The 14,146-nt window shown below is 43.9% G+C and overlaps 1 protein-coding gene across 1 annotated transcript; it reads right to left on the bottom strand.

The window, feature by feature from the left end:
• Nucleotides 1-1,856: 1,856 nt before the first annotated feature.
• On the bottom strand, nt 1,857-13,226 carry tfr1a (transferrin receptor 1a). Its single transcript, XM_019877876.1, has 18 exons — nt 13,099-13,226; nt 8,770-8,819; nt 8,052-8,289; nt 7,303-7,486; nt 6,835-7,060; nt 6,565-6,687; nt 6,362-6,457; nt 5,904-6,043; nt 5,148-5,299; nt 4,928-5,047; nt 4,755-4,840; nt 4,584-4,647; nt 4,400-4,467; nt 4,223-4,290; nt 4,016-4,109; nt 3,696-3,917; nt 2,552-2,704; nt 1,857-2,432 (listed from the first exon to the last, which is right to left on the bottom strand). Exons 2-18 carry the CDS (start codon nt 8,800-8,802, stop codon nt 2,190-2,192), a joined length of 2,310 nt encoding a protein of 769 aa, XP_019733435.1. The 5' UTR covers nt 8,803-8,819; nt 13,099-13,226; the 3' UTR covers nt 1,857-2,189.
• Nucleotides 13,227-14,146: the final 920 nt, after the last annotated feature.

Below are 14,146 nucleotides of genomic sequence, written 5' to 3' on the forward strand. Positions count from 1 at the left end.
TGACTCGAGTATTTCCCTCCTGAGTAGAAGCTGCAAAATGTACCTGTATATCTGGTGGAGGTGAAAATTGCAACGTGACAACTTACACGTGTGACAACATTTGCATTTATCATTTAGGAATTACAGCAAATTTACAGAGAGGAATTCCCGCTTCAAAAAGTCATAAGTAGGCTACTCCAGATGAATACTGTAATTGACTAGAGGCTCTTTGTCCAGATGCAGACGTGTATTCCCAAGACCACTCGTTCAAGATGAATGAAATAGCTCAAAGAATGCTAAGAGCGATGTGATTGTTTATTGCAGAGCAGAAATGAAAAATGACACACAAACTTGCATTCATTTGGAAAATATGTTGCCTACTGTGAAAAAATACATGTATATCTTCAAAACACATTATTTTGATTTTCAAATGATCATTGTATCCATTTAATCAGCGCATAAGCTAATGGCCAATCCTTAAGCACTGAACAGCGGATCGTTTTCAGGTTAGTCAGCTAAAACAATGACACAATTTCGACTTTAATTTGGGGTATGTAAAGCACAATCATTTCAGTTCTTCTCTGATGATGAACACCAACAACATTAGCAACTGTAAAACTGCATCTGTAACTTTGATTTAGCTCAGAACGGGTGTGAAGGCGTCTTTGAATGGGTGGCCAAAGACACAATACATATAAATGGAAAAAAGGAATAAAACCAACATCCTACACTCTTGGAAAACCACCGGTACAAGAACTTGCAATGCATTCATGAAGCAAAAGGCACTTTTTAACACAAACGCACCCAGAACGATTTGTTTTCCTCAAGGGCCAGGTGGGTGGGTGTCACATCACTTCCACATACATATCAACGAAAAATCAACATACATTTTGATTTGTAATGGGGACAAAGGCTGCTGTAAGGAACCCAGAGTGCAATTTAGCCATTCATATGCCTCACCATAATCCCAAAACAGATTGTGAAAACAGTTTCGGGAAAACTGTAGGCACAAAGGACGTGGGAAGAAAGTACTCACATAAGGACACATCAAAAAGATCTGAAGTTGAGCGAGACAATGAATTGTGATGCTGATCTAATTTACGGAATATATACAAAAATGATGGGAAACACTGCCCCCGACAATATAAACATCCACCCCTACAGTGAAATATGGAGGGCACTGCCTCCGATACGGACACACACCGGTAGGCAAAAACTACCTTGTTGGTTTCCACATTATGGAAGACGCTGCTTCCGATAATGGTAGCAGGATGAGAAGTGCACATGTGAGGCCGAGTTTGGATGAGCAGCTTCGATTCAGCCTCAGCGGAGAACTCTTGCGTGCGCTCAGTGCTAGCTTCTCTTAGCAGATGCTGCTTTTGTCATTTCGACAGTATAACTGTCATAATTATGGAAGGCACTGCTCCCGATAATTACACGTTTTCTATAAAAGGCAATTAAAAAATATTTGTAGTGAACCCTGTCACTGATAACTAAGTAACACAATAAATAGACTTCGGTTTCACGGCCACCTGGTAAAATACCCTCTCCCTTTTTTCTTTTTTTTTTTTTGCTTAATTGTAAAAATTGTAATTTTTCTGACTTTTCAAATTTTGTCTCACGTTGTTTTGGTTTATTCTTAATGATCCGTGCGGCAAATGTATCAAAGGACGCCATTCACGATATGCTCTCGCTGCGATCGACGGACCTACCGTATGACCTGCGAGCATGAGGATATTTCTGCACAGTAACAACTACAGTAAATATAGTTACTCAGAGGTTTGAACGGCGTGTTACTGCTTTTCACTTATGATATTTAAATAAATGCAAAACAATTACTACTGTAGATTGGGAAGAAATGCCCATATTTGTTTTTGCAAGTTTGAGTCCGGGTACTGGCGTCGTGACTTTCGGCAATACCACCAAGCAATATTAGTCGTCGGAGGTGGTTATGGTAGCACCAAAGTAATCAAATGTGATCAATTAAGCACCGCATTTTCGAAATGTCTTTCAACAGAACAAAACGTACAAGAAAAAAAAAAACTGTGAAAATACTGTATACTGTGTTGATGTGAAAAGTGTGTGATTTTAAGTAGAATGCTAAGGGAGATGAGGCGGCTTATAACTGGTATAGATGATCAAATAGAATTATTATTACACTTATTATTATTCTCATCGTTGCTAAGGGAAGAGCACGGGGTGAAAATAATTTAGATTTCATTATCAAACGACCACATGTCGCCCGCCAACGCAGTGGCACAACCCTGAATTGTCCAGGTGGCCAAGGCAAACTGGTTGCGGAACTGGTCGACATCGGCTTCCGGGCTGTCTGTCCTGAGAGCGTCAAGGTGGTTGGACAGCCCTTTGAGTGTGTGCGGACCAGAGCCGAGCAGGATGTGACGGAAAGGACTTTCTCTGGCAGACACGTATGCTGACAGTAAGTTCCTCTCCACCTGTAGATGGCGACGGAACGCGGGATGATTGAGGTTTGTTCATTTGACCATTTCCGTATTCACGCATTCACTTGTACAAGCGAGACCTCAGCAAAGAGGTGAAACTTAGCAGGTCTTACCGACATGATGCGGTCGTTGTAGATGCGGCACATCTCAGTGTTGCTCAAGTCACTGTTTTGGATGCTTTTCATCAGGTTACGAGAGGCTCGACCGTAAGAGCCGGAGGCTGACATCAACCACTGCACCGATGTGGGCACCAGATTAGGTTGCATCTGGACACATGGGACGCACAACCCTCGGTTAGGTTTAGAAAGCGTGTTCAGAATGTCTCTGTGCACTTGTAGATTGATTAACGGACATCTTTTAGAAGTGTAGAACGCAAATGATGATCTGCATGAAACGCCTCTTTTGGAAAATTAAGCAGATGACGTGAAATGGCCCCTTGGCAAAAACTGATGAATGAAAAAAAAAATCAAGACTGAAAACTAAAATAATCAAGTATTTCGATGACAATAAATCCCATTTTACCAAAATTGCATGACTCAATCCAGCAAATAATGAATTTTCAAAAATGTAGGTTTCAGTGGTTCGTACTGGCCAAAAGTTACAATAAAAACGGTCAAACACGGTTGACCACGCCTAGCCTCAGTTCGACACCTGTGGATTTGCACATTTGTGGATGTTTTTCCCCTTTTTTTCCCTTCAATGTAAAAACTATTTTCGTAATATTTACGAGACCCCCCCCACCCCCAAAAAAAAATCAAGACTGAAAACTACAATAATCAAGTATTTAGATGACAATAAAATCCCATTTTACCCAAATTGCATGACTCAATCCAACAAATAAGGAATTTTCAAAAATGTAGGTTTCAGTGTTTCGTACTGGCCAAAAGTTACAAAAAAAGCGGTCGAACACAGTCGACCCCGCCTAGCCTCAGTTCGACACCTGTGGATTTGCGCATTTGTGGATGTTTTCCCCTTTTTTTCATTTCAATGTAAAAAATAATTTTCGTAATATTTACGAGACCCCCCCCACCCCCATTTCTTCCAAGTTTTTTTCATGAAAAACACGTTTATCAGTGTTTGTTGAAGAATTTTGGGGGTTTGTAAAAATACTGTTCTGCCCCCTTCCTCATTTCACTGATCATCAATTATTCACGTCATTTTCATGATTCGCGGCCCCTGCGATTAGCACGGGTCGACTCTATTGATCAACTTCACTCAAATTAGCAAAGTGATTAAAAAAAAAAAAACAAGACCTACCCTCTGTACAGTGTTGACTTTCCTGTTAATCTGAGCCACGTGAGTCCGAATAATCTTGTCATACTTTGACAGGTCCATCTGCAGCAGATGGTCATGGACCAACCTCAGCACGATGTGACCTGCAAACTTGGCAGCCGCTTCAGCCAGCTGCAGATGCTGGTTGGACGTGGCAGTGATCAACTTCTCCTCGGTATCCAGCAACGTGCCAAAATAGGGATAATCCTAGAGAAGGAGCCCAATTGAAATCCATCCAATAACTGGAGACATTGTTGCAGGTCAGATATATTTGTTGTCTGTTGAAGCACGAGGGGCTGACTTACTAAATTGCCAGAAGTGAATTGAAACGACAGGGACGGGATGCCCGTAAAGGCAATGAAAGGATAAGCGGCATTATCCAGCTTCAGAGGTTCCAACCTAAATAGACGTGCAGATTTTTCAACGTGGAGGTTGAGACGGCGGGCCTACGCATTGCAAGTAACGCTGCGATACCGCACCGATGTACTGGAGGTAAAGGAAAAGAAACGTACACGTTGGATTCCCAGTTGCCCTTTCCAAATTGAGAGAAGAGGGACACGGCCTGATTCTGGACGCCCACCTGAGGAGTAAACAGATACACATGCTGTTGCGTGTGCTAATATCATCGACCACCGTGGGGAAAAAGTGGTTCCGATAATTCCGAAAACACATGGCGATTCAAGATTCACCTCTTTGAGAGTGCGTTCAATCAAGCCGTACATCATAGGACTTGCTGCCACTTTAAAACCATTGTGACCTGGAAGGGGGTTGATTTATTCATGAATTCAGAAAATACGTATGTCAGTATTCATATCGCAAAATGAACCTTTTGAAAGGAATGCTTGCGATAACATTTCAAACGACGGTACATACCGGCTATAATGCCGTCAAGGTTGATGTAAGAGAAGGCTTTCATGCTAAGAGAAGAAAGATAGCCCTGCAAACGAGAAACAGATCGTAGTATATACGAGTGCATTTGGAGATCACTGTACAATTGGATCATTCAAGTAACCGCAGAAGCAAAACGTATTGTGTAATTCCCACCTCCAGCCATTCGGTGGCGCCAATGCTCCCATATTCTCCCGCACTCCAACTCGCAAACACAATGCTCCTCCTTGGCTTGAACCGGTCTATTTGAAAGATAAAACGGGCAAGCGTGTGACAAGGAAGGCACGACCGTTTCAGCGGCGGCATAGCGGGAGTCACAAACATCTTACTCTTGTGCAGCATGTCCGAGATTGAACGAGCCATTTCTAACAGAACGCCGGTGCCGACGGTGGATGCAGCAAAACCCGGACCCCAGGCATCCCTCTGGGCACCGATAACCAGATATCGATCTATAGCCAAAGCACAGGCATGTGATATTCATTTGTAACGTGCACATTGGAACATAGTAGTCGTGGTAATTGTAAATGTTAAATCAAATGTTTTGCGCACCCGCGTCCACAAAGCCTTCGATGACGCCAAAGACGTTGTTGATCTTTTTCTCAGAGAGAACGTTGTTCACCTCCACAGTGATGACGTCACTCTCACCACCAAGTTTGTTGAAAACGCCCCACTCTTCTGGTGCATTCTGACCTTCCAACTGTCTGTGGGGAGGAACACAATAGATTTGTTCCGTACAATGTACACCAACTAACATCGGAGACCGTTCTAAACTGCTATTTAAAAAAAAAAAAAAAGGGGGCGTGGGGGGCAGCATGAAAAGTGTGGGTGTCGCAATACCCACATACTACTATGACCGCTACTACTAACGATAATACATTGCTTTTGTTGAAGCTTTTCTCGATACGCAAAGGATGTATAATTTCCAGTTACAATATTTTTTTTAAAAAATTCTCATCGTGCTAAATTAAGACAATTAAACGGGAAGTCAGGTCAAGACTTTTCTTGACAATATGTCCTTTGCTGGTTTAAACACAGCGTTCTGATGTACATTGCTTTAGTGGAATATGAACTAAGGCATTTTTAGACCGTTCATGGGGCAGCCATTTTGCCACTTGCTGTCCACTGAAAATCACAGCGCCCGAGGGCTCGGCTTGTGAACGTCACGCGACCAAAACCCCGAGACAACAGGCGAGCCGTGATTGGTCACTCACCCGAGCCTTTCGGCTCTGTGATGTCATTTCCAGTTGACGGCAAGTAGCAAAACGGCCGCCCCCAGCGACGGATAAAAAGCTTTGTAAGCCTTACCCGAGAATGCTGGTGGCCGTGCGTGCTGTGATGGTTTGAGCCAAGATACTTGGCAGACCTGACGACTTGGCGGGTGGAAACTGGGTGTGATTAAAGGAGGGGAAGCCAGGGGTATAGGGATCCCCTGAACCTAAATGCACCTTAGAGAGGAAACAAAGTTCGACAGAACAAGGTTAGGACATCGCATAGCTCCCAGACATGCCTTGTCTTGTTATTACTATTATTTTTTTTTGCAAGCACGACATTTCACAAACAGGCACAATTGTGAAATTATGTGCATGCGATAGTGTAGAAAAACAATTGAATGTCTACATTAATTGGGACCATTTTATGCGCGTCCCGTTTTTTTTTTTTTTTAAATGTATCAGACCAGGCCTCGGCAGATCCTTAAAACCAAAGAGACTTGAACTCTCAGACTCGGGTGCCAAGAAAGTCTGCTCGGGGCATCCCCAACTCACATGTCCAAAGAGCTGAGTGGTCCCTTCAGAAGGATAATCAGCTGGGTCTTGGTAGATCAGTACGGCAGAGGCCAACATTTTGGCAGCATTGGCCACCTGAAAACACAAATGAAAGCAGTTAATTACACACCGCAGGTTGATTGTCGATGATCAAAGACAATTTCAGTTGCGGAGACAGTTTTTAACAACGAGCAGCGTCCCACCTTTTCCGCAAAGCTGATCTTTCCAGCTCGGATCAACATCACTCTGCCACTCATGTTGATGTTTCTGTCCCGCAGCAATCTAAAGTCGCTTTCCTGTCCATAGTAGGCGTACAGAACAGCTCCCTGGATAGGACAAAAATATTCATCTCCTACTATCGCTCTGGGATCCCCCATGCAGATGTTACTTTGCATTCAATTAACTTTCAATAATAAAAAATAAAAAGGTTGCCCTCCCCCCCCCCCCCCCCCCCAACCTTCAATCTTCAATACCTTTGCAATTCCATTAGCACTGTAGGACAGAAAACCTTCTGGACGCTCTTCTTTGCCATCCTTGAAAATAACTTTGTTGGAGCCGGAAAGCGGCCGATCCTGAACTTTAATGAAGTGCTCGTCGGTCCAGGTTTTCAGGCCGTACTCTTGAAACTTCTTGATCACTTTGTCGGCCAAAGCATCATCGCCTGGGGAACCAGCCCGATGGCTGTCACTTGACAACTCTCTAGGAAATAAAGAAAGAAGAGAGTTTTGAAAATTGACACAAAAGAAGTGGTCGCGTGGGTATGTTCCACCTTGGTTTCACTGAACCATGACGAAATCACGAACACACACGTGGGACAATGTGTCACGGTCCGACTAGTGTGCGCGCGTGCACGCGTGTGCGCATTTCTGAGATGCATTTTTCCATTATTGGCAACTTTCTCACAGCAAATCTCATGAATAAGGTATGGGGTCGACTTTCACCTGAAGGCACGTTGGAAGTTGGATGCACTCAATTTCTGGGCAAATGCATTCTTGACATCATTCCAGGCCATGAGGGGGGCAGCTCCTGTGTCGTGAAAGACGGGCTCATCGGGCAATTGCACGGAGGCTTGACAGCTGTAAGGCGCGTCTCTTTTGCGGTGGACCAAGTAGCCAATCAAGTACCCTGAAAGTAGCAGGAGTTAAAAATTAGAGGTAAAAATAATACATCTCGGCATTGAATGACAATATCGGAACCTTGGAAACTGCAAGTGTCACATTGTGTTTCACTCAATAAGCCAAATACCTCATTGTAAAAAGACAGCTTCAATTAATAATTCAATTAAGAAGTAACAGAGTGTGAAAATTGCTTTTTATTTTACTTTTCAATCATTTTGAATTTGATGCCTGCCTGCCTCTTTCCCAGACTTGCTTGATCTGTAACTCAAGACGCTCAACAGTCCAGATCTCCGTTGTCGTACTTGGTGTCTGTCTTTCAACGGCAGGCAGGTCTGGACTGATGGCAGGCCAGTCTAGAACTTGCACTGCTTTACTATGATGCCACGCTGTTGTAACGAATGCAGAGTTCAGGTGGGCAATGCCTTGCTGAAATAAGCCCTCAGCATTCCGGGTCTTTTATTGGCCCTGTCACAGCATTTTTGGATGTGTTGCAGGCATCAAATTCAAAATGAGAGAATTCTTGACGTCTCATTGTATGTGGGAAAGAAACCCAAAATGGCACCTGCGCTTACCGATGATAAAGATGAGGAGGACAGTAGCGATGATAAAGCAAAGGTTCTTCGGCGTGCGTCCAAATTTTGAAGTCATGTAGGATTTGTGGTTGGAATTATGGTTGAGGTGGGCGCCCACCCCATTTCCGCCGACTTCTTCATCCATGTCAGATGAAAGTTTCATCTCCACTTGACTGTTGTCACCTTCCATGTTCTGGGTCAAGTTGAAACGTGTATACGAATGCGGTTCTCCATTAAACTACAGCAGAAGGAGAAGAGTATGAAATCAGCCTCCTGGTAGATTCAAAGCACCAAACCTTATGATTTCACAAGATTATTTGAAGTCTGATGTCAACTGAGGGTTGTATCTTGTGTACAAGTAGAAAGAACAACACACAACAACAAAAAACAATGCATTGACACATGCAGGTATGACCCAGCGTCTAGAAAATTCTCAAGTGTATATTAAGAGTAATGAGAAGAAAATAAATTCAAGAATAACTTTAGACATGGATCACTATAAAAATGTAATGCAAAAAAAAAAACTTGACAATTTCTGTCATGAAAATAAATTTCCATTCAACCACGTATTTGGCTTAACTGACTGTCGCATCCCTTCATTTATTCATTTTAAGTACCGGTAGCTATTTTTGGGGCACATTGTTTTATCAAACATCCAAGCACCAGATATACACTATAAACAAAACGATTATTTAACAATGAATGCAAAAATACTCACAATTTTAGTTATTGTTGACCTTGCTTGGTCCATTGTTGCTTGACGGAACTCTAAAAAAAAAAAGGAAAGAAAAACAAACAATTAATGTCCCACTGAAGTCTTGACTTGGACAACCCAAAAAACTTCAAATGAAATAGATGAGTTAGTATAATAACAATGATAATAATAATAACCAAAAAAGCAGGGAGACAGGAGAAGCAGGGTGTACTGAACCTAAATGTATTCACAAAAGCACTCACGCGGGTACACTGAAAAAACGAAATCGAAAGCACGAACAAAGTCGTGAAAACCCCCCCCAAAACTTAAGGTAACAACTTTCCCAAACAAATCTTTCAGCTTCCTCCCCATCGTTGCTTCGGCACACAAAAGACGACGCTGGTTGAGAACATTGTTCACCGCAGGCTCCATGGGAACTCAAATGCCAAAATGCGCAACAACTGGCTTCCCGCTCACTTGAGGCGACGCAACGAAAGGTTCAAATTTAACAAAACAGTGAGACCTGAAATGCAACTCTTATGTATGTTTGTACTTATTTCCCAGTTCGAAAGCGGTGAAAAAAACAGACGTGCAAGTGGTCACCTGAGAGGAGTGCATCCTCGGGTCAAGTGCCTCTCTCAGGGAACGATTTTCTCAGATGAAATGAAATGATGACTTGAAACGAAACAGCAAACCAAGTAAGCGAATGATTAAATGCGAACCGCGGCCCGAAGTAGAAAGTGGTAGTTTGACCAGAATCCGTATGCGGAGCTGGTCGACTTTAGTTGCGGTCATCCACTGAACTTTGACCTCTAATGAGTGAAAGCGACATTACACCCAACAGCCTGGTATGACCCTGAGGAAAAAAAAAAAGTCAATCCTAGCCGACAGCCTCGGACTTATTAACGCGAGCGCAAGGTTTTTCCCCAACATATCTCAATAATCATTGTCGGTGGAAGAGTCTCACTGCGTGTCCTTTGGTCTAAACAAAGCACTTCAAACGACGTTTCAGAATTGAAAGTGGCCTGGAAGAGGTGCGCGGTGATCCGCAGCTAAATGGCAGAGAGACTTTAGCGGACATTGCGTGAGGAGATCTTGTGCGGGCAAATGCCAAGAGGCCACGAATGAGAGCGCAAGGAGGCAGGTTTGGCCTTATTGACGTCGCAACCATTGCCAAGTCCAACTGTGCTTCCAGGAATGAGCTTTTATTTACGTGCGCGTTGCTCTTGTACCATCAATCAAGTCAAACAATGTGCCTAAAGCTCGACCGCATCGATGGCTCTGTGAATATTTTGACCGGCTATGACAGTTGTTTACATTTAGATCGTTAACAGCGCCTAACACAGTCCCTTGTTATACAATCAAAGCCATTCGAAACATCGCAAGGAACACATTTCAACAAATACTTCCCATTTCTGATACGGAGATGTGCTTGCAGTGCACCGTTGGAATCTATGCCCTTCAAAAAATGGCATGAAAGGGGAAAAAAAAAACACGCTTTATAAAGCTAATTGGTCACTTTTAGGCAGGTACAGTAATGTCTTTAATCTTACGTGCCAAACATACCACGCTTTAACCAAGCTAATACTTTAATCAGATTAACCGTTCTTTCACTTTCAGTTGACGGGCAGGCTGCCATTGCCAGCACACACTGTAAACAGACGCAGAAATTAAAATAATGAGCAGGAGCGCTAGAGGATCATCTTGTCAGTTGACCGGCGATCCATAAGGTGAGCATTTGACCGCTGCGGTCCGGTGAGGCGTGAGCTGTATCTATGATGAGTGAATTTTCAACTCACGTGTGGCAATCAGAGATAGTAAGTTGCGTCACACCCTTTGGGGAGCAACGCTTGCTGGTAAGTCAAACTTGGAAGGAGCTTGACGATTTGAAAACTGCGACAAGTTTTCGCACAGTGAGCCCACATTGACATTCCTGCCAGCTTTTGTTCAAGGCATGTTCCGAAGCATCGGTGGCTCTTTGTGCACCGAGCACACCTCTGAAGACAGTTTGAATGGTGAATTCTCCGTCCCCAGTGTCAAGAGTACACGTTCCTTAGGTACACAAGCAGCCCCTTAGACCAAACTTCAGGGACGTTCATTACAAGAGAAACATACCTCACAACTGACAAGGAGCTAAGTGTGAACTGAAAAAAAGTTAGAGAGGCAGATGGCATGCCAGGCAAAACGAAGCCAAAATATGAGGATGTCGGCAGGACGCGCACTGCCAGAGGAGACACGTCAGAGGGTTGCTCCTTGTGGATGAATGAAGTCTATCTATCGAAGTAAGGCTTGGGGCGCCCTGTAGGAACGGGTAAGTGGCACTGCTTGAGCAGTCACGGTGCCGCAACGGGGTCTTGAAGCGGGGAGCACCGGAGATTCTGGTGGAACACTGGCAAGTGAGCCATGAGTGGTGGAGGAGATTATTTGGAATGAACGCATGGGTTTACTACGCTACTGTATTTCAAGTTAGTCATCATGTGGTGCTTGGCGACTTCAGTATTGTTGTAGGTGGTACTTGGTGTAAAACGTTTGAGAACCTTCCAGCAGAATAAACATTTCCGGGTACAAGAGAGACTCAGCCAGCCGCCGTTGCCAAACCAGACCAAAAAAAAGTCTACTCTGCATTGTATTTTACGATAGAAACACCATCCACTCCGAGACGCGTCTCCAAAACCGTCACTTTCAGAAGACCAGCAATACAGCATGTTTGTTGAGCTGTCAAATCGGTAAAGGGAGTGCACTTAACAGTCTATCATGATTGCGCTACAACATCACGGTGCCCAAAGCGCTTTTCATTCAATGGTCAGGTGCTGCCACGCCCGATGAGAGCAAATTAGGGTCCAGTGACTTGCTCAAGAACAGCTGGAGAGCAGACAGGCGCAGTCGGGATTTGCACAGCTGACCCTTCACTCAATGGACAACCTGCTCGAGCAACTGAGCCACAGCATCGTCAAAAATAGCAAGTCATTTTCAACTTCCGAGATTCCAAAATATTCCTGAACCGAAATTTCCCATTAAAAAAAATAAAAAAAAAGAATGTGATTATAAGCTCCAGCAGCAGAACAAAGTTGCTTACCTTGTTTTTATGGGTTTAATAAATAGAAAGTGGAAATAGTGACCTGTCTAGAAATAAATGAAACCAAACTTTCATATGATGAAAGAATGTGGAAAAAAAACACATGTGCAGTGCTGCCTTTGTAGCTTGTAATCTTGTCGTTAAACCGATTTGTTTGTGAACAGAGTCGTTTGTGAACCGAGGTTTGACTGTATGTAAAAGAAAAAAAAAGTGGTGTTGAAGGGACAGAGATGGTGAGAAAAAACAGCAATTACTGAAGAAGCTGAAGAGCAGAGAGGTCGTCGGGTTAGGGGAGCACCAACCATTGTGCAAAGGCTAAATCATGTGAGAGTCACATTGGAAGAAAGCATGAGAAAGTTACAAAAAAAAAAAAGTAGGACACCGAGGCAGGCAAATCCCATCGTTTGGGAAAAATCCAAGCCCAAATTAGTGGACAGAAAACTCGGACAGTGATCCGAGGGCCCCTTTTGGGGTGTCAGATAGACATCGGTGACCTTGGAGTAAGTGCCACAATTGGGAAAATACAAAAATAATGATTGATTCTTCATCTCCCGAGCGGTGTTTCTGGGCTGCTCTTTACACACCACATGTTGCCAAGTCCAGTTACTACTTTCGAGATGTTTCCATAACAAACTTGTCAAGTTCACCTGCTGCTTATCTGAACAACACGACCTCGGCCTCCCAGTCTCCTTCACATGGCCGAATTGAGAAAATAAAACACCCGCTTTGCATTCTTGCTTGTGGCCTGCAGGTATTAGTCGGCATGGAGTAAAAGATATCTTATCTAAGAGCAAGGTCAGGAGACATCCACTGGAAGTGTAACGTCTAGCGAGTGACACAGTTCACCCCGGAGCTGGAAGGTCGCACGAGGGGAGCTAACTGGCAAAACACAGGCTAGACCCCCCCCGCCGTCGTCGTTGGTCGGCGAAGTGACAGCCGAGCTGAGTTGCTTCGGCAACGCGACGCGTGTATCCTGCCTATTGTGCGGATTTCCAGAACAACGTCGAATCTTAATTTGGAGCGTCTAAAACGATGCAAACGTGCGCGTTTGTATCGGCATTTGTGCGCTGACGGGCAAAGTGAGCGAAGAAACAAGGACATGACTAAGATATCGTTGAAATATACTCACATCGATACGATAGACATATAAATGCAGTATAGGTCGATAGAACCTAAAGTAATCCTCAAAACCCCTAAATTTGGACTCATATCGTCGACTAGCGCAATATTCATGCTTGATATGCACCATACGTAAAAAAAAAAAAAAAAAATCTTACCTTGTCTTGAAAATGTTCACTGGTGCTTTTTGACACCACAAGGGTTTTCTCCTTCTTGCTGCTTTTTGTTGCTACAGTTGTATGTTAAGCCGCGTGTCCTTCAGCTCGCTGCCCCCTGCTTATATCTGGTTACAACGAGGCCAGTAGGGGTGGGACAAGGTAGGGGGTGAACAGAGTCGTTTGTGAACCGAGGTTTGACTGTATGTAAAAGAAAAAAAAAGTGGTGTTGAAGGGACAGAGATGGTGAGAAAAAACAGCAATTACTGAAGAAGTTGAAGAGCAGATAGGTCGTCGGGTTAGGGGAGCACCAACCATTGTGCTAAGGCTAAATCATGTGAGAGTCACATTGGAAGAAAGCATGAGAAAGTTACAAAAAAAAAAAAGCTGAAGAGCAGAGAGGTCGTCGGGTTAGGGGAGCACCAACCATTGTGCAAAGGCTAAATCATGTGAGAGTCACATTGGGGGAAAGCATGAGAAAGTTACAAAAAAAAAAAAAAAGTAGGACACCGAGGCAGGCAAATCCCATCGTTTGGGAAAAATCCAAGCCCAAATTAGTGGACAGAAAACTCGGACAGTGATCCGAGGGCCCCTTTTGGGGTGTCAGATAGACATCAGTGACCTTGGAGTAAGTGGCACAATTGGGAAAATACAAAAATAATGATTGATTCTTCATCTCCCGAGCGGTGTTTCTGGGCTGCTCTTTACACACCACGACATGTTGCCAAGTCCAGTTACTACTTTCGAGATGTTTCCATAACAAACTTGTCAAGTTCACCTGCTGCTTATCTGAACAACACGACCTCGGCCTCCCAGTCTCCTTCACATGGCCGAATTGAGAAAATAAAACACCCGCTTTGCATTCTTGCTTGTGGCCTGCAGGTATTAGTCGGCATGGAGTAAAAGATATCTTATCTAAGAGCAAGGTCAGGAGACATCCACTGGAAGTGTAACGTCTAGCGAGTGACACAGTTCACCCCGGAGCTGGAAGGTCGCACGAGGGGAGCTAACTGGCAAAACACAGGCTAGACCCCCCCCGCCGCCCTCCGTG

The sequence above is a fragment of the Hippocampus comes genome, unplaced genomic scaffold (genome assembly GCF_001891065.2).
Source record: "Hippocampus comes isolate QL1 unplaced genomic scaffold, H_comes_QL1_v1.1 scaffold317, whole genome shotgun sequence".
NCBI classification, from domain to species: domain Eukaryota; kingdom Metazoa; phylum Chordata; class Actinopteri; order Syngnathiformes; family Syngnathidae; genus Hippocampus; species Hippocampus comes.

What these genes read in the sequence shown, in the direction of transcription:
- tfr1a (XM_019877876.1), bottom strand. Translation starts at nt 8,802, where the DNA reads ATGGACCAAGCAAGGTCAACAATAACTAAAATT. An exon ending in GGTCAACAATAACTAAAATT is followed by an intron (nt 8,290 to 8,769) that starts GTGAGTATTTTT and finishes CTTCTGCTGTAG; the next exon opens with TTTAATGGAGAACCGCATTC. An exon ending in AATTCACTTCTGGCAATTTA is followed by an intron (nt 3,918 to 4,015) that starts GTAAGTCAGCCC and finishes CTCCTTCTCTAG; the next exon opens with GATTATCCCTATTTTGGCAC.